At 42.4% G+C, this 15,501-nt stretch overlaps 1 protein-coding gene across 4 annotated transcripts in view; it reads right to left on the bottom strand.

Annotated features, from left to right (window-relative positions):
- Positions 1-15,501, bottom strand: part of RB1CC1 (RB1 inducible coiled-coil 1) — a 162,448-nt gene that overhangs the window by 134,882 nt on the left and 12,065 nt on the right. For 3 of the 4 annotated variants that reach the window (XM_075920708.2, XM_075920707.2, XM_075920709.2), the window contains exons 2-3: positions 11,844-11,963; positions 6,472-6,601 (exon numbers count right to left, since the gene is read on the bottom strand). In XM_075920708.2, coding sequence (XP_075776823.1) covers positions 6,472-6,542 — 71 coding nt within the window. In that variant the 5' untranslated portion in view covers positions 6,543-6,601; positions 11,844-11,963. The remainder of the gene's footprint in view (positions 1-6,471; positions 6,602-11,843; positions 11,964-15,501) is intronic. The other variant, XM_089776257.1, reaches the window with a different exon arrangement.

Genomic DNA, 15,501 nt, shown 5'->3' with positions numbered 1-15,501 from the left:
CAAGCTCAGTGGTATGATCAGCACAGAGTGATATATCACAGGGGTTACTTGGAGACTAACTCACCCCATGCGTAATGTAATCCTTTGTGTTCTGACTACACAGTTCATAAATTAAAAGCAAACTAAGTCAGTCAAATTGGTTTACAAAATGATACATCTTAGCTACCTCTTCAAAAAGTATACCTACAAGTTTAATACTGGAGTCCCAGATTAATATGCATTTCTGGCAGTTACCGCTAAGGTTATATAAAACTGTCTGAACATGCAGCCAACTACTGACGTAGTTTAATTCTCATCTTTCACAGTTCAAATACTTATTCTATTAGAAGTTAATAAAACATAAGACTAACCATATTAGATCAGACTATTGATTCTATGCTTTCTTTCACATACAGTGCCGTCCTCTCACCATCACAATCTACCTTGTCATTCCTATACATTTTGTAACCTGTGTTACTATGTCCTTATTGATTATCACAGTTCCACCAAGTTTCTGTGATGGTTATTTATATCAATATCTTCATTTAATACTAGGCACTCAAGTTCATCAGTCTTAGGCCTGGTCTACACTAGGAGTTTAGATCGAATTTAGCCACACAAGGTTGATTTTATAAACGATGCGTTCACGCGACCAATCCTATCACATTGACCTTAAGAGCCATTGATGTTGATGTCAGTTACTCCTGATTTCACGAGGAGTAACACTATTCCTGACCTTGACCTAGTTGAATTTATAGTAGTGTTGACGTAGAGTTAGCGAAAGTCAAGGTTATTGACTCTAGGAGGCATCCCACAGTGCCCCACTCTGACCAGAATTTGTGCTTTCACTGTTCAAGGTGAACAGGAAAAGCCTTGAGAAAATTTGAATTGCATTTCCTGTGTGTCCAGCATTGCAAGCACATCTCAGAGCGACCAGCACATCGTGGCAATGTGGCCATAACAACTAACAGTCCAAATACTTCAAAGATTTAAAATATTACTAATCCCTTGGGCTCCAGGTCACAGGAATGCAAAAGAGCGCCAAGGTGGAGGGTCAGGGAGATCTTGGACCTCATCAAAGTATGGGGAGAGGAATCCATTCTGAGTTCCATACCAACAAATGCAATGCAGACATTTACTCAAAGAGCACAATCTGCCTGGTGGCCAAAGGATATTCCAGGAACGCCCAGCAGCGCAGAGTCAAAATTAACGAGCTGAGGCAGTCCTATCAAGACAAAGGAGGTGAAACAACAATCTGGTGCAGCACCATACAAATGCCAATTCTACGAGCAGTTAGCTGCGATTCTCAGGGGGGACCCAAACAGTTTCTCAAGACTGACAGTGGAATCTGGCCAAGACACACTTGGTGGGATGGTGGAAGAGAAGGAGAAAGAATTACTAGCCAGTTATTTCTGAGAGCCATGATCTTTTCATCAAGTTGGATGTCTCCCAGTCAAGCACCGACCCCAAGGAGGGCACTTCTGGTGACTCCACAAAGAAAGTGGGTTAAGGCAATTGGGTGTGACATGCAGTATGCTCTCTGCCTATACAGTACGGAGTAGGGATGTAAGCGAGTAGTCAAGTCAAGTACTCTGTATGAGAGGCGAGGGAAGGGGAGGGGAAGCTGCTCCGACAGGAACCCCTGATGCGTGGAGCTGTGCTCAGCAGCAACCCCTGTCTGCGGCCAACCCAGGCTGCAGCGAACAAGGGCTGCTGGACCAGGTACAAGCCAGGACTGAGCAGTCCTAGTTCCCACCAGTCTGGGATCGCTGCAGTTCTGCATTTAAAATATTGTAAGAGCTGCCCAGCTCTACTATATTTGAAATGCAGAGCTGCAGTGGTCCCAGATCTCCCCCAGCTCCTACCTCTGCTGCGGCTCTTCCTTTTCAATACAGTAGGAGATGAGCTGCCTGTGCATCCAGCTCCCACTACATTTAAACTGCAGAGCTGCATGGGGGTATGCATTAGCCAGGACAGAGCACCTTTCCTTATCGACTAATCATGTAGTCGATACAATTTGTATTGACTACATGATTAGTCAGTTACCCAACTCTTAACATCCTTAGCGCGGGGAGCGAGGCGGGAGAGGAGAAGGAGGGCCCAGAACAGCTTGTTAATGTGTCTGCAGATGAAGCAGGAATCTTGCCTACACATGTCCATAAAGATCTTGGTTAGGAATTCTTTTATCCTTCTCACAAGGTTTCTGGGGAGGCCAGTCTTATTCCATCCTCCACAGTAGGACACCTTCCCATGCCAAGCCACCAATAAATGGCCTGGCGTAATGCCACAAAGCATTGCAGCATAAGGCCCAAGTTTATGGCCACATTCTGTCAGCAATCACTCCCGAGTGATTCAGAGCACCGTGATATCTCTCAATGGCAATCTGGATAAAGGAGGAGGGGACGCTATTAGCACTCTTCCAGGAAACTGCCTATGCCAGACCTAGCGTGCACTGGAAACACAGGGACACTGCCCTGTCCTGTCTCCCCACTTTCACCTGCAGCATGCAGGCTCTTATGGTCTCAGAAAATAACACTATTGCAGAAAACTGCATGTGCCAGATGCAGGTCCCACTCCCTCTCCCGTCTGCAGGCTCCTGCAGGCTGGGAAAGCAGCCCTGTCCTGGGAAGCCACGTTTTCCAGACCCAGTGTGTGCTGGACACAGGAAAGCAGCCCTGTCCCTTCCCTATTCCCCTGCCTCCAGTCTCCTGCCCTGTCAGGCCCCTTATCGTGCCTGCCTACCTAGAGACTGTATGAGTCCAGATGTTCTCCTGAGAATTCTGTGTATCTGTTGTAAAGTGACCAATTTAAAGCAAAAGTTTGGCCTTGCACAAGACACATCTTCATTGTCTTTAGAGATCCTTGCTCTACACTAACAGATTAGGGTTAGGTTTAACACTACTTATCTCCTGTAACGTGTGCTTTTGTAACTTTGAATTAGAGTGGGAACAGCAGCCAGCACGCTGCATAGTCCCAGTGGCTCCAGCATCTGCCCGTCTGGTACAGATCCACAGAAGAAAATGGACAAGGGAGGATATGGGAGCAAATGGAGTGCATGAACATGCTAGTGGAGGGGATGTGGGCAGAGCACCAGGACTGGATTGTAGAATGCCAGGAAAGGATAGTATGCGGGAACTGCAGGCAAGGCAACAAGAGAGCATCACTGCCTTTTTGACAACAGTAATGGAGCATCTGGTTGTATGCCTGGAGAAGGCCTACTCCCAGAGTCCTATCAGCCCTGATCAAAATACCTATTCCTCCTCCCCCAGCTCAGTTGCTTCCACATCCAGGGTCTGTTGGGGTCCCAGACATGGGGGAGGAGGGACCTCAAGAGCAACCTTTCCCCCCCTCCAAGACCTCAAGAGGCAAAAGGCTCTCCTTTTTGCGATGAGCCCCCCTCCATCCTTTGGGTTCCCACTTCTTTTATTTTCCTGCTGTTTTCCCTAAATAAAAATGCATGTTTTCTGAACAACAGGTCTCTTTATTGCTTGTACTGCAGGAGTGGGGAGAGGCATTAAAGGCAAACACAGGAATTGAGAGGCAACTTGTTGAAAGCAACATACATGAGAACTGACTATTCATAAAAACCAGACCAAAAAGCCTGATTTGTTGCTCTGTCCTGTGCTCTCCTTATCGCTCTCATGGCCAGCAGTTCAAAGCCTCTGGCTAGGCACCCTGCCTCAGCACCCCAGCCTGTCAGATAACTTTTTCCCTTACTCTAGCAAAAATTATGCAGCACACAACAGGTGACACCACAAATGGAATGTTACCTTCACTTAGGTCCAATCTAGTCAACAGACTCTTAAAACTGACCCTCTAAACATGCAAAAGTACATCCAACCATGATCCTGCACTTGCTCAGCCTGTAGTTAAACTGCTCCTTGCTGGGATCCAGACTCTGCGTGTACGGCTTCATGAGCCAGGGGAGCAACGGGTAGGCTAGGTTGCCAAGAATCACAATAGGCATTTCCACGTCTCAGATTCTGATTTTCCCCTTCTGAGAAAAAAGTTCCCATGTGCATCTTTCTGAAGAGGCAGGAGTTCCTACAGATGCGTGCGACATAAACCTTTCCCGATCATCCCACGTTGATGTCAATGAAACAGCCCTTGTGATCCACCAGCGCCTGCAGCACCATGGCGAACAACCCCTTGTGATTTATGTACTCCTTGGGAAAGTGGTCGGGAGCCAAGATCAGGATGTGCATTCCATCTATGGCTCACCGCAATTGGGGAACCCCCATCACAGCAAAGCCATCTGCTATGGTACTCACATTTCTGACAGTCACAACCCTCCATAGCAAAATAGTACTGATCATGTTGATTACTCGTATAGTAACTGCCTCCACTGTAGATTTCCCCACTCCAAAAGGATTCCTGAATGACCAATGCCACACTCTTCTTCATAGTCCGAGTTGGTCTCATTTGTGTATTCTGGTGCTTCCAGGCAGGGGAAAGCCATTTGTCAAGTTCAAAGAAAATGGTGTTGCACATTTGGAAGTTTTACATCCACTGCTGATCATCCTATCTCCGCATCACAATGCGGTCCCACCAGTCTGTGCTTGTCTCACGGCACCAGAACCGGCATTCCACTGCATCTATAGAACTGATTGGTGGCTGCACTTGCATCACTGCCAGAACTTGAATGAACAGTGACTCCATGCCAACTTGAGATTTGCCTTCATCCACTTCCTGGTGGAGCGACATGCAAAGTACCGCGACATTAGGCACACCATGGCAAACAACAGCATCATAATGGTTTACTGCAAAACAGGAACCATTCTTGCACTATGGCATCTGCTCAGGCAACCAGGACAAAAAAAGGGCACAAAAAGACTGCTTCCCGTTGATCAAGCAAGGGGAAAGGGACTAGTCGAGTGCATTTGGAATGCTGATGACGTGAACCCACACTCACCCACAGCACAGTTTTGGTCCCAGAGGGCATTGGGAGCATAGTCCACAATACAAAGCTACCCACAGTGCATCACTCTCTAAGTCAATGCACAAAGAAAGCTCCCCATGGAGACATGCTACTTTGGATTACATTGGATTCTTCCCTGCAGTGAGTGGATCTTCAACTTTGCAAAATCGGGTAACCAGATATCAAACATAAAAGGTTCAGCCTTGTCTTGTAGTGTAGACATGGCCTTAGTATTTAGACTTTGGGCACGTGTACGTAGCAGGGCTAAAGCCAAAATAAGTTATGCAACTTCAGCTATGTAAATTGTGTCGCTTACGTCGAAATAACTTATTTTGACTTTTGGTGTTGTCCACACAGCAGGAAGTCCGAGGAAGAGCATTCTTCCTCCAACTTCCCTTATAACTCGTAAAATAAGGGTTATAGGAGTCGGGGGAAGAAGCCCTCCAGCTCAATGTTATTTTGACATTATGTAGAAATAACTGCTTGTAGTGTAGACATGGACTATGTTACTTTGGAATAACGCCAGTTATTCTGAAATAACACTGCTGTGTAGACATGCCTTTTATAAATTTATTTATAAGCATTTACAAAAGTCAACATTATTTGTTTTCCTTCATATTATTAGTGCTCTGCTCTCTCGGACAGACATATAATATATTTATAGATACTTTTGGGACTTATCATAGAATAAATGAATGTGACTATTCATTTGACTGTTTCTCTTCAGCTCCTACATGTACTTGATCAAATTATATCCTCATATGTTTACTACACTATAGAGAATCCCCATTAACAGATCTCCCACAAAAGGATGTATCTGACATAACTGCGAGTTCCTCCACAACTGTTGGCTTTCTTCCAGCCCTTAGTTTAAAAACTCCTCTACAAGAGTTTTAATTTTACACACCAGCAATCTGGTTCCACTTTAGTTTAGGTACAACCCATCCTTCCTGTACTGGCTCCTTTTTTTCCTAATGAACATAACACAGTCCTTCATACACCATCAATGGATTGAGATCTTATAGTTCTGCCTGTATCTGACAGAGTATAGAACTGGAAGCATTTCAGAGAATGTTACCACAGACATCCTGAACTTTTAATTTCCTATCTAGCAAGATAAATTTGGTGCCTAAGGTCACTCGTATCTCTTTCCATATGTCACTGGTACCTACATCTAACCTACTAGCTCCTCTGGCTTCACCCCAGCACTGCATGTAAGTCTGTCTAGATGGCTCAGGAGATTCACAACCTTTACACCTAGCAGTGTTCTCCCCACTCAACACAAATCCTACTTCTCATGCCTATGGAAACCTGCTGGCATCTGCATTGACCTCTCCTGGTTTGGAAACATCTTTAGTTCAGCACGGGTCAGGTACCGATGGTGCTAGACTAGAGAGTTTCAACCTGTAGTAGTGGATAATTAAAGTAAGTGTTAATTGGGTTGAAACATCCAATTGCAAAAATTGTACTGCTGCTGCTCACACACGTTGGATAAATTTCAGTATTCTGTCTAGCATACACATACACACAGGCTTTATTTTAAACAAAACATAATAATTCACTCATTTTCTTACTTCTGTACCGCAAGTTCTGTGTCAAAAGTGAGGGTAGTTCCAGTGTTGACCAGAAATACATATAACTTCATGATGATTTCTTTACGTTCCTCAAGTTTATACCTTCCACTTTGGTAGTATCATTTAGAAACTGCAAAGAAACCCAAACACAGCACATCACTTACAGTTAACTCACTTTTTTAAAGAAAACACTAGGAAGATAGCTCAACCACACACACATACAAAATTAGGGCTTAGGGATGTGAATGACAAATCAACTATCCGATAAGCATTTGCTTATCAGACAGTTGACACACTAGTCGCTTCCCCCACTTGCTGCCTCTATCAGAAAGAGGCAGTAAGGGAGGGCGGGGTGTTTCAATGCGGCAGCACACATGGAGCCTGGGATCTGCCGCTTTGAAATGCCGCGTGCAGCCTGGGGCCAGCTGGGAGTCCTGAGGGTCAGATGAGGACTCCCCCGCTAATCCCAGGCTTCATGCAGCACTGCCACTTTGAAATGCCGCAGGGAGCACACGGGGCCAGTGGGGGACTGAAGTCATCCTCCTCTGGCCCCATGCCCCCTGCAGCACTTTCGGCTTTGAAGTGTAGCAACAGCCTTGAGGCTGTTGCTACACTTCAAAGGCACAGGCACCCTTAACTAATTGAATAGTCAATGCAACTTGCATTGACTATTCGATTAGCCTATTAATCAAATTTTAACATCCCTATTAGAGCTTCCAACTAACAACACTCATGGTTGGTTATTCCAGTTAGTACATCTATACTGTGGAAGAACTGAAGTAGTTACACCCAAATCAACTGCTGTAGATGGTGAGGCACTGTCAGGTACTACCATTTATTAGGTATGACTATTTCGTGCCCATGAGATAAAAACTATACAATTAATCAAGTATCAGAGGAGTAGCTGTGTTAGTCTGAATCTGCAAAAGCAGTGAGGAGTCCTGTGGCACCTTATAGACTAACCGAAGTGTTGGAGCATAAGCTTTCGTAGACAAAGACCCACTTCGTCAGATGCATGTCGAATGCATCTGACGAAGTGGGTCTTTGCCCACAAAAGCTTATGCTCCAACACTTCAGTTAGTCTATAAGGTGCCACAGGACTCCTCGCCGCTAATGCTTTTTATGTTCATTGTACATTAATTGTATATCACACAAACTAATATTTGCTTACATCTCGAGTATGCATATTTGTAGTTTATCATCTAAAATATGTTTTACTCAAAGTCCTCTTTCACCACACAAAATCCTTAACATATTTGGACTATTAACCTTTTAAAGGGCATTAGCTTGTCAATTTCTGTCAGGAAGAATTTGTTTGGTATAAAATTCATTTTAAATATATGAACAGAAAGTTTAGGGCAGCAGTTCCCACACTTACTTTTGCCAGTATTCACCTTACAGTGGATTGGTTGACTGGCATCTCCAAGTTCCCTCCCCAGCAACATACCCCGAGAAAGGGTATGCCTACACAGCAAAAGCTGTGTATGGGCTTGCCTATCTGAGCTAGCTTGAATCTGCCTATAACAGCTGTAACAGTAATGAAGTATGAGTGAATAATACAAATCTTGCACACACCCTGAGTTTGTACTAACCTCATTAGTCTAACCTGAAGTCCACGCTGCACTGGTCTTCACTACTACTGTTGTGATAATAGCAAGATTCTATTTAGCACAAGGGTAGGTTAGCCCATGCACAATTTCTGCTGTGTGGGCATATTTATAGCTGCCACCTTCTATCCTTTATAATGACCCCACCTCATTCATGTCCATTGTCCACATGTTTTTAGGAGTTTTTGAGAGTTTTAAATCTTTGCAACTACGGTGGGTCTAATTCTGACTTTTCTATCCACAGAAAGCAGAATGCTGCTTAAAATGATAATATGTCTACTGCTATTATGTGCCAGAGAATCTAATGTGGGAAGCCTGGATTGAGTCTATGGAAAGACATAGGGTTAGAGAGTCACTGGCATAGCAGTAAGAGAAGACAAACCAGCCAATAGGAGCAGCAAGAGGCAGTGCCTGGGGCATGGTATTGGGAACCACATGAAAGCAAGTAAATTGACCCCCTCTACTCATGCCCAGACCCCATACCTCCAGCCCCCTCACTCACCATCCTGACGAGACCCCCATACCTCCAGCCTGATCACTCATTGCCCTGCTGAGACTCTATGCCCCCAGCCCACTCACTCACCACCCTGCCGAGACCCCAGGCCTGCACCCTGCTCCTGCACTACCCTACTGAGACCCCATAACCCCAGCCTCCTCACTCACTGCCCTGAGACCCCGCACCCTCATACCGCTCACTCATACCGCCCCCAAGCTGAGATCCTGCACCTGTACCCCACTCACACATACCCTCCACCTAGACCCCACACTTCCAGCCTTCTCCTGCACCTCCGTCCTGGCCAAACTCTGGACCCTCACCCCCTCCTACACCCTACTTCCCACCCAGATCCTAAACCTCCATCCCTATCCCACTCACTGGCAGCCCTGTCCTGCACACTTAACCCCTCATTTTTTACCTCACCCCAAAGCCGGGGGGGGGGGCACAAAATCCACTACCCTGGAACCCCAGAAGAGTTAATCTGGCCTGAGACTGGAGCATCACATCAGTTGGGGGCCACTTCAGCGAGCATTGGGGTTTTTCGGAGTGTTAGAAGGAGGTTGGCAAGCGTAGCAGCCAGACAGGGAGAGGGTTGGTGAGTGTAGCAGCCTGGGGAGGGGGGCGGGAGGGAGGGAAACTGGTTTGCATAGCAAGCAGGGGATGCAGCTCCCTAGTAGATACTGAATGGAAGGGATTTATGCTACTTGAGCCTCCACACCATTTCTTTTTCTCTGCTTTGTACAAGAACATTCAACCTAATGAAACCATTTCGATCCACAGCATCAATTCCAAATACTAAATCAGTGACTAACTGCAATCACTCCAGTCTTTTTACACAGCAGGTAAACTAAGTCAGACACATAATCCAACATATCATCACATGTACTGGCCCTAAGCTTCAGCAAACCTGAAGTTTATAGAGGTTTGTTTTGTTCCAAACAGTAGTTTCTCGCATCCTTCAATGTCTATCTCATGCAAGTCAAAAGGTGCCTCCAGGTCTTTAAGAGGACAGTGCCTTTGGTTGGCACAACGTGGTAATATGATCTGACCTACCTATAGAAAAGAGTCATGCATTTAAAGCCTATGAACAATTAAATCCTTCCGCTTTAATGCTGAGGAAAAAGGATTAAACACCCTACCAAAATAATACTAAATAGGAACAAATACAAACTGGGAACTCTTATTTTTTGAAAGCTGGATTTATCATCTTCCTAAATGTTATCTCAAGGTTTTTGTGTTTATAAACTAAGAGCGTCTGAGAGAATGACATCTACTAGAAGCAATTGCTATTAAATCCTAGGTCTTTCCATAGACTCAACAATTACAAAAACCTACGCATTTTGCCAGAGCTAAGAACAATAACTACTACTCCATTATCTGAACAAAAATGAGTATTCTTTCCCTCTTTCTTCTCCTGCCTTCATTTGCACGTTTGTATTTGGCTCTAGAGAAGCGGAGCTTAACAAAACTAAAAGCTTGTGAGCAAACTTCTTCCAAACCAGTATCAACTGTGAGTCAGTAAATCGTAATTGTAGGAGTAATTCACCATTTGCTTCAAACATACTGAAGCTCTGTTGCTGGAGGACTTCTGGAAAGTTAGGTTGTGTCTACTTGGAAGAATTTTACTAGTTATAAAAGTATAAAACCCCATTTGGGCACACTTATTCAAGCATAATGGCTGTGTCTACATTGGCATCCCTTTCCGGAAAAGAGATGCTAATGAGACACTTCGGAATTGCAAATCCACGGGGGATTTAAATATCCCCCGCGGCATTTGCATTTACATGGCTGCCGCTTTTTTCCGGCTCTGGGTTTTTGCCGGAGAAAACCGCCAGTGTAGACGCGATTTTCCGGAAAATAAGCCCCTTTCCGGAGGATCCTTTATTCCTACTTTCAAGGGATCTTCCGGAAAAGGGCTTATTTTCCGGAAAATCGCGTCTACACTGGTGGTTTTCTCCGGCAAAAACCCCGAGCCGGAAAAAAGCGGCAGCCATGTAAATGCAAATGCCGCGGGGGATATTTAAATCCCCCGCGGATTTGCAATTCCGAAGTGTCTCATTAGCATCCCTTTTCTGAAAAGGGATGCCAATGTAGACACAGCCAATATGTTTAGCTTAAATTCCTTTCCAAGTGATACAAGTTAAACCTAAAAAACCCCACTATTATACTGGATTAAGTGAGTCCATATAGAGGGATATAGTAGTATAATTATACTGATGTAAAATCAAACTTCAGGCTATTCTAAAACTCTCTTCACTTTACATATGAACACTTAAAACAAAATACAAGGGGCAGAAATAGCCAAACAAAAATGGAAGTTTAGGAAAGAACCAGAATAAATAGACATTTAAATGGAGGGTGAGGAAGATAAATGGAACAAAGAAAATAGCTGCCACTAAAAAAGCTAGCTCCTGAGAATTCCAGAAAAAATTTCCCCTCTAAATTCTCTCCCCATCTTTTCAAACAAATGATAGGAAATAAACAAACTAGTCAAAACATCTATTTTCACCCCTGGCTTTCAAAGATTAAAACATGGTTTTAAGTAGAAAAAAAGTGTTACATAAAGTATTCCCCATTCTGCACACTAATTTAATCCCAGTTAAATCACAGAATTTAGTGCTAATTTACACCGGTGAGAAGGACAATCTTAACAAAATTTAGCCTGCGGAACAAACTGGTGGAATCTGAAGAACGGGCTAGCAATCATTGCTATAATTCCAAATCTTAAAAACACAATTTAATTATAAATCAGTTACAGTAAGTGGTTTTTATAATCATATTTTAATCTCAATGATAAAGAATGTAAAATTGTTTCTATAAATCACACTCAAACACAAATTTATTAGACAAAACATCCAAACAATGCCCAGCAGAAATTAAGTTTGATCTGACCTCCTCTGATGTTTCAGTATGGAAAGAGCTACTGGTACTAAACACCATCTATTCTCCCAAATTAAAATTCATCCCAATGCAGAGGGCAAGTACAAAACTTCTTTAACTCTTGTGTAAAATGAGTCCTATTTACCTAAAGTGGTACTCACTGGGCAAGGGGGCCAAAAGCTCTGTGCTACCCTAAACTCAGGGTTTAATTTCATCCTTAGAATTCTTTCATAATCATCAACAAAGCTAGTACAGCCTTTTTTTTTTTTTTACACCCCCCCCCCAATAATTGACACATTTCTAACTTGGTCTTAGCTATCTATAGGATAGCTGTCATACATCACTATGTAGTAGACTTTAACCAATTTCAAGGAGGAAAAAAGGAATACCTTCAGGAGCTATCCAGAGCTACCGCCTTCTTTAAATACAGTAGGATAATAGGGTGTACATTTGCTTCAGTTGATTTTGGCAACAGAATGGCATGACTGTTCAAAACGACTGTAAGAGACCTGCAAACAAAAGATACAGAAGTTTTTTATTGCCAGCACTCCACTTCACAGGAACACACTAATGTATAATTAAATATTCCTTATAATATTGACTCTAATTTTGTGACATAATATTGTTATATCACAAAGCAATCGTTATCTATTCCATTATATTTCCATTCGTTCAACAACCTGTCACATTGAAAGGTTTGGTTTCTGAGTTTTTGCTTTTGAAGAAATATTTATTTTTGCTTAGTATTTGTTTTAAGCATTACATTTTCAACAAACTTTTTTAGTAACTACAAAGAGTCAGACTACCTTAAAATAAGTCAATTGCTATTTATTTGTAACAAAAATTTAGTTACATATGCTAGATCTACTCACTTTAACTTGAGACAAAAACTTCCACCAAATTATAGATTAGATATATAAGAATCAGAGAACTCAATATCAACGAGATTCTTCCACAAGTAAGGAAATGAGAAATACAGTATTCAAAGAAACTGAGAACCAGTAGTTACATTATGGCTACGTCTACACTGGCATGAATTTCCGGAACTGCTTAAAACGGAATACTATTCCGTTTTCAGTTTTTCCGGAAAAGGAGCGTCTACATTGGCAGGCTGCTTTTCCGGAAAAGCTCTTTTTCCGGAAAAGCGTCTGTGGCCAATGTAGACGCGCTTTTCCGGAAAAGACTACTGGGCTGTCTACACTGGCCCTTTTCCGGAACAGTGTTCCGAAATAAGGACTTATGCCCAAGCGGGAGCAGAATAGTTTTTTCGGAAGAGCGGCTGATTTTGTACAGTAGAGCATCGTTGCTTTTCCGGAAATTCAAGGGCCAGTGTAGACAGCTCGCAGCTTATTCCGGAAAAGCGACTGATTTTCCGGAATAAGTGGCCCAGTGTAGAAACAGCCTTTAAGTTTAAAACATGCAAGTGTTTGTTCACACACACTTCCCAAAGTACTTCTTCACTAGATTATCTTAAAATACTTAAATGGGTAGTCTCAGATTTTAAAAACATAAATCACTACATGGAATAAAAGCAGCACTTTTTAAAACAAATTCACATTTTCATATTTTTTCTGATTGCTTAATTCTATTCTTTTTAGTGGTGCTCCTATGAATGTGACATGGGCGAGACAGAAAAAGGAAAGCGACAAGCACAAAGTGGAAAGACAAAAACAAAACAGGGGCTTGCATCAGATACTGAAGGTACAGCACAAGCATAACCTAACTTGTGATCAGGGGAAATCTATACATGAAACTTTCAAGTTACAAAATACAATACACAATTATAAATTATTCCAGTTTAATGGCTAAAGAGAACACTTGTTGCAACAGACAATAGAAAAAACATTAATATGAAAGAAATGTAAAATTAAAAATAAAACGAAACACATACCCAAATGAAGCAAACAATATAACAAAAAAAATGTAAATATCTAACAGAAAAGTCAGACGCACCTTAACCATGTTATATTTTGATTTCCTCTGCAACATTTTCATTATTTTGTGTGGTGAGTAGTGATGTCAACATATAGACAACTACATGATTAACTGATAAGCCTGGGCTTATGGGTTAATCCTGTCGACTACACATCCCCCTTTTTGGCACCGGGGAGGCAAGAGCGGATGCCCGTGGCGGGGGACTCCAGATCCCTGCCCTCCCACCTACGCACTTCTGCCTCTGATAGAGAGGCATCAGTGTGAAGGGTTGTGGGGCCAGTGGGACCCGATATACATGGAGAATCAGCTTTTGAACTGGCTCTTGATGTGTGCCAGCTCCACAAACCCACCTGCCCCCCTCTTGCCGTCTCCTACAGAAGCGGGTGCGAGAGGCAGGCAGGAGCAGATGCCGTTCCCGCTTCTCCCCCACTCGGCTGCCTCTAACATCAGTAGAGTAGGAGATGGGGCAGGGGAGGCTAACGGAGAGTAGCGTCTTGTCAGCAGGGAGCTTAGAACACACGGGATCAGGGGCTTCTGCCATCCCACACTGTTGCCTCTGTATCAGAGGCAGCAGCACAGGGTGGCATGGGGCTCCCCAGGAGTGGAACCAGGAGCACACTGGCTGCTGGCCCCACCTCTGGGAACTATTGAATAGTCATTGTGACCACTAAAATTTGATGCGATTACATGACTATTCAATTACACGCTATCTAACATTCCTAATGCCCATACTCAGGAGTTGAAACTGGATTACTGAACTTCTGGATTTGGGACAGGACCAAATATAAACTTCCACAGTTCAGTTTTAAAGGGGCATGGATTTTTTTTCTTTTAGTTGCTAGGATTCAAATAATTCAAGTTTCTTATAGCACAATATTTTAAAAACCATGTACTGTACAAATTTTCTTCTTAAAATCTAAATATTGTTTCTGATCCTCTGTTGATTCACATATGGGTCTTTAACAGAAAGTAAAAGGTGAATGATAAGGTTGCCAACTTTCCCAGCTGAACAGCTGGGAACACCCTATTGATAAACAAAACATGCTCATACTTAGATACGTCCTTCCTTCCCACTCCTCTGCTAATGTACTAACGGTAAAGGACAATGAGTATAATCAGTTTAAATGACATTGTAAGATTAAAAATTAAATGTAAACTAATGAATTTATAGTGCTAATCCCTTAGTTTACTGAAATCTAATGTGTCGCTTTGTGCTTTGTTTACTCAGTTATGTAAGTTAGATGCTCTTAGTACACCAAACTTTGAGTGTCAAATTCTGTAGGGAGTAAGCATACTACATCTATTTAAATAGGATTTTTACTGATTCTAGGTTATTTCAGAGCTTTAAAAATATATATTTTACGCTAAAACTCAAGTTGTCAGGGCTCCTTTAAGGCGGAGATTTTAATTTACAAGTGAAAAAAAAAACAAATGGCCCTGCAGCACCTTAGAGACTAACAAAAAAGTGTGCAAATTTGACACCTGTACTCAAGGTTTGAACAAAGGCCTCAACTGGATGGGCCACTACATTCCATACTTTAATGATGGAGAAGCTAAGTACCCAGCACTTACTGCCCACTCTTAGAGTGTCCCTGCTAAATAATGCTAATTAACAAGATTCTTTCTTTTCTCCTATTGTTTTCCTTCTCTTCCTCTCCCCATTCCCTCTCTTTCTCTGATATTTATTTGTACCCTGGATCCCTTAACTCTATTCATCTGAAGAAGTGTGTTGTGCCCACGAAAGTTCATGATACCATCTACATTTTTTGTTAGTCTCTTAAGGTGTTGCAGGACCATTCGTTGTTTTAAGTTTTTTTTTCAGTTACAGACTAACACAGTTAACCTTCTGAGACTATCAAATTTAAAGTTAGATGCTGCCATTGCAACTTCAACTCCATTTTCATGCTTGTGCATTTCTGGTTAGATAAAAATTGATTTAAAAAAAAGAGATCAACTTAAATTAAAAAATAAACTAAAAACAGTGTTTTTAAAATAAGCCTATTTAAAAGTAATATCAAACTATGACAACTTACGTTACTGACTAAATTTACTATAATCTATTAAAAAATTTCCAACAATTTAATAAAATATTAAGCAATATACATTTGCTGC

This window comes from Pelodiscus sinensis, chromosome 2, assembly GCF_052426305.1.
Source record: "Pelodiscus sinensis isolate ZL-2025 chromosome 2, ASM5242630v1, whole genome shotgun sequence".
In the NCBI taxonomy this organism is placed as follows: domain Eukaryota; kingdom Metazoa; phylum Chordata; order Testudines; family Trionychidae; genus Pelodiscus; species Pelodiscus sinensis.
Note: the sequence above shows the minus strand (reverse complement) of the source record. Positions and strands in the feature narration are given on the sequence as shown.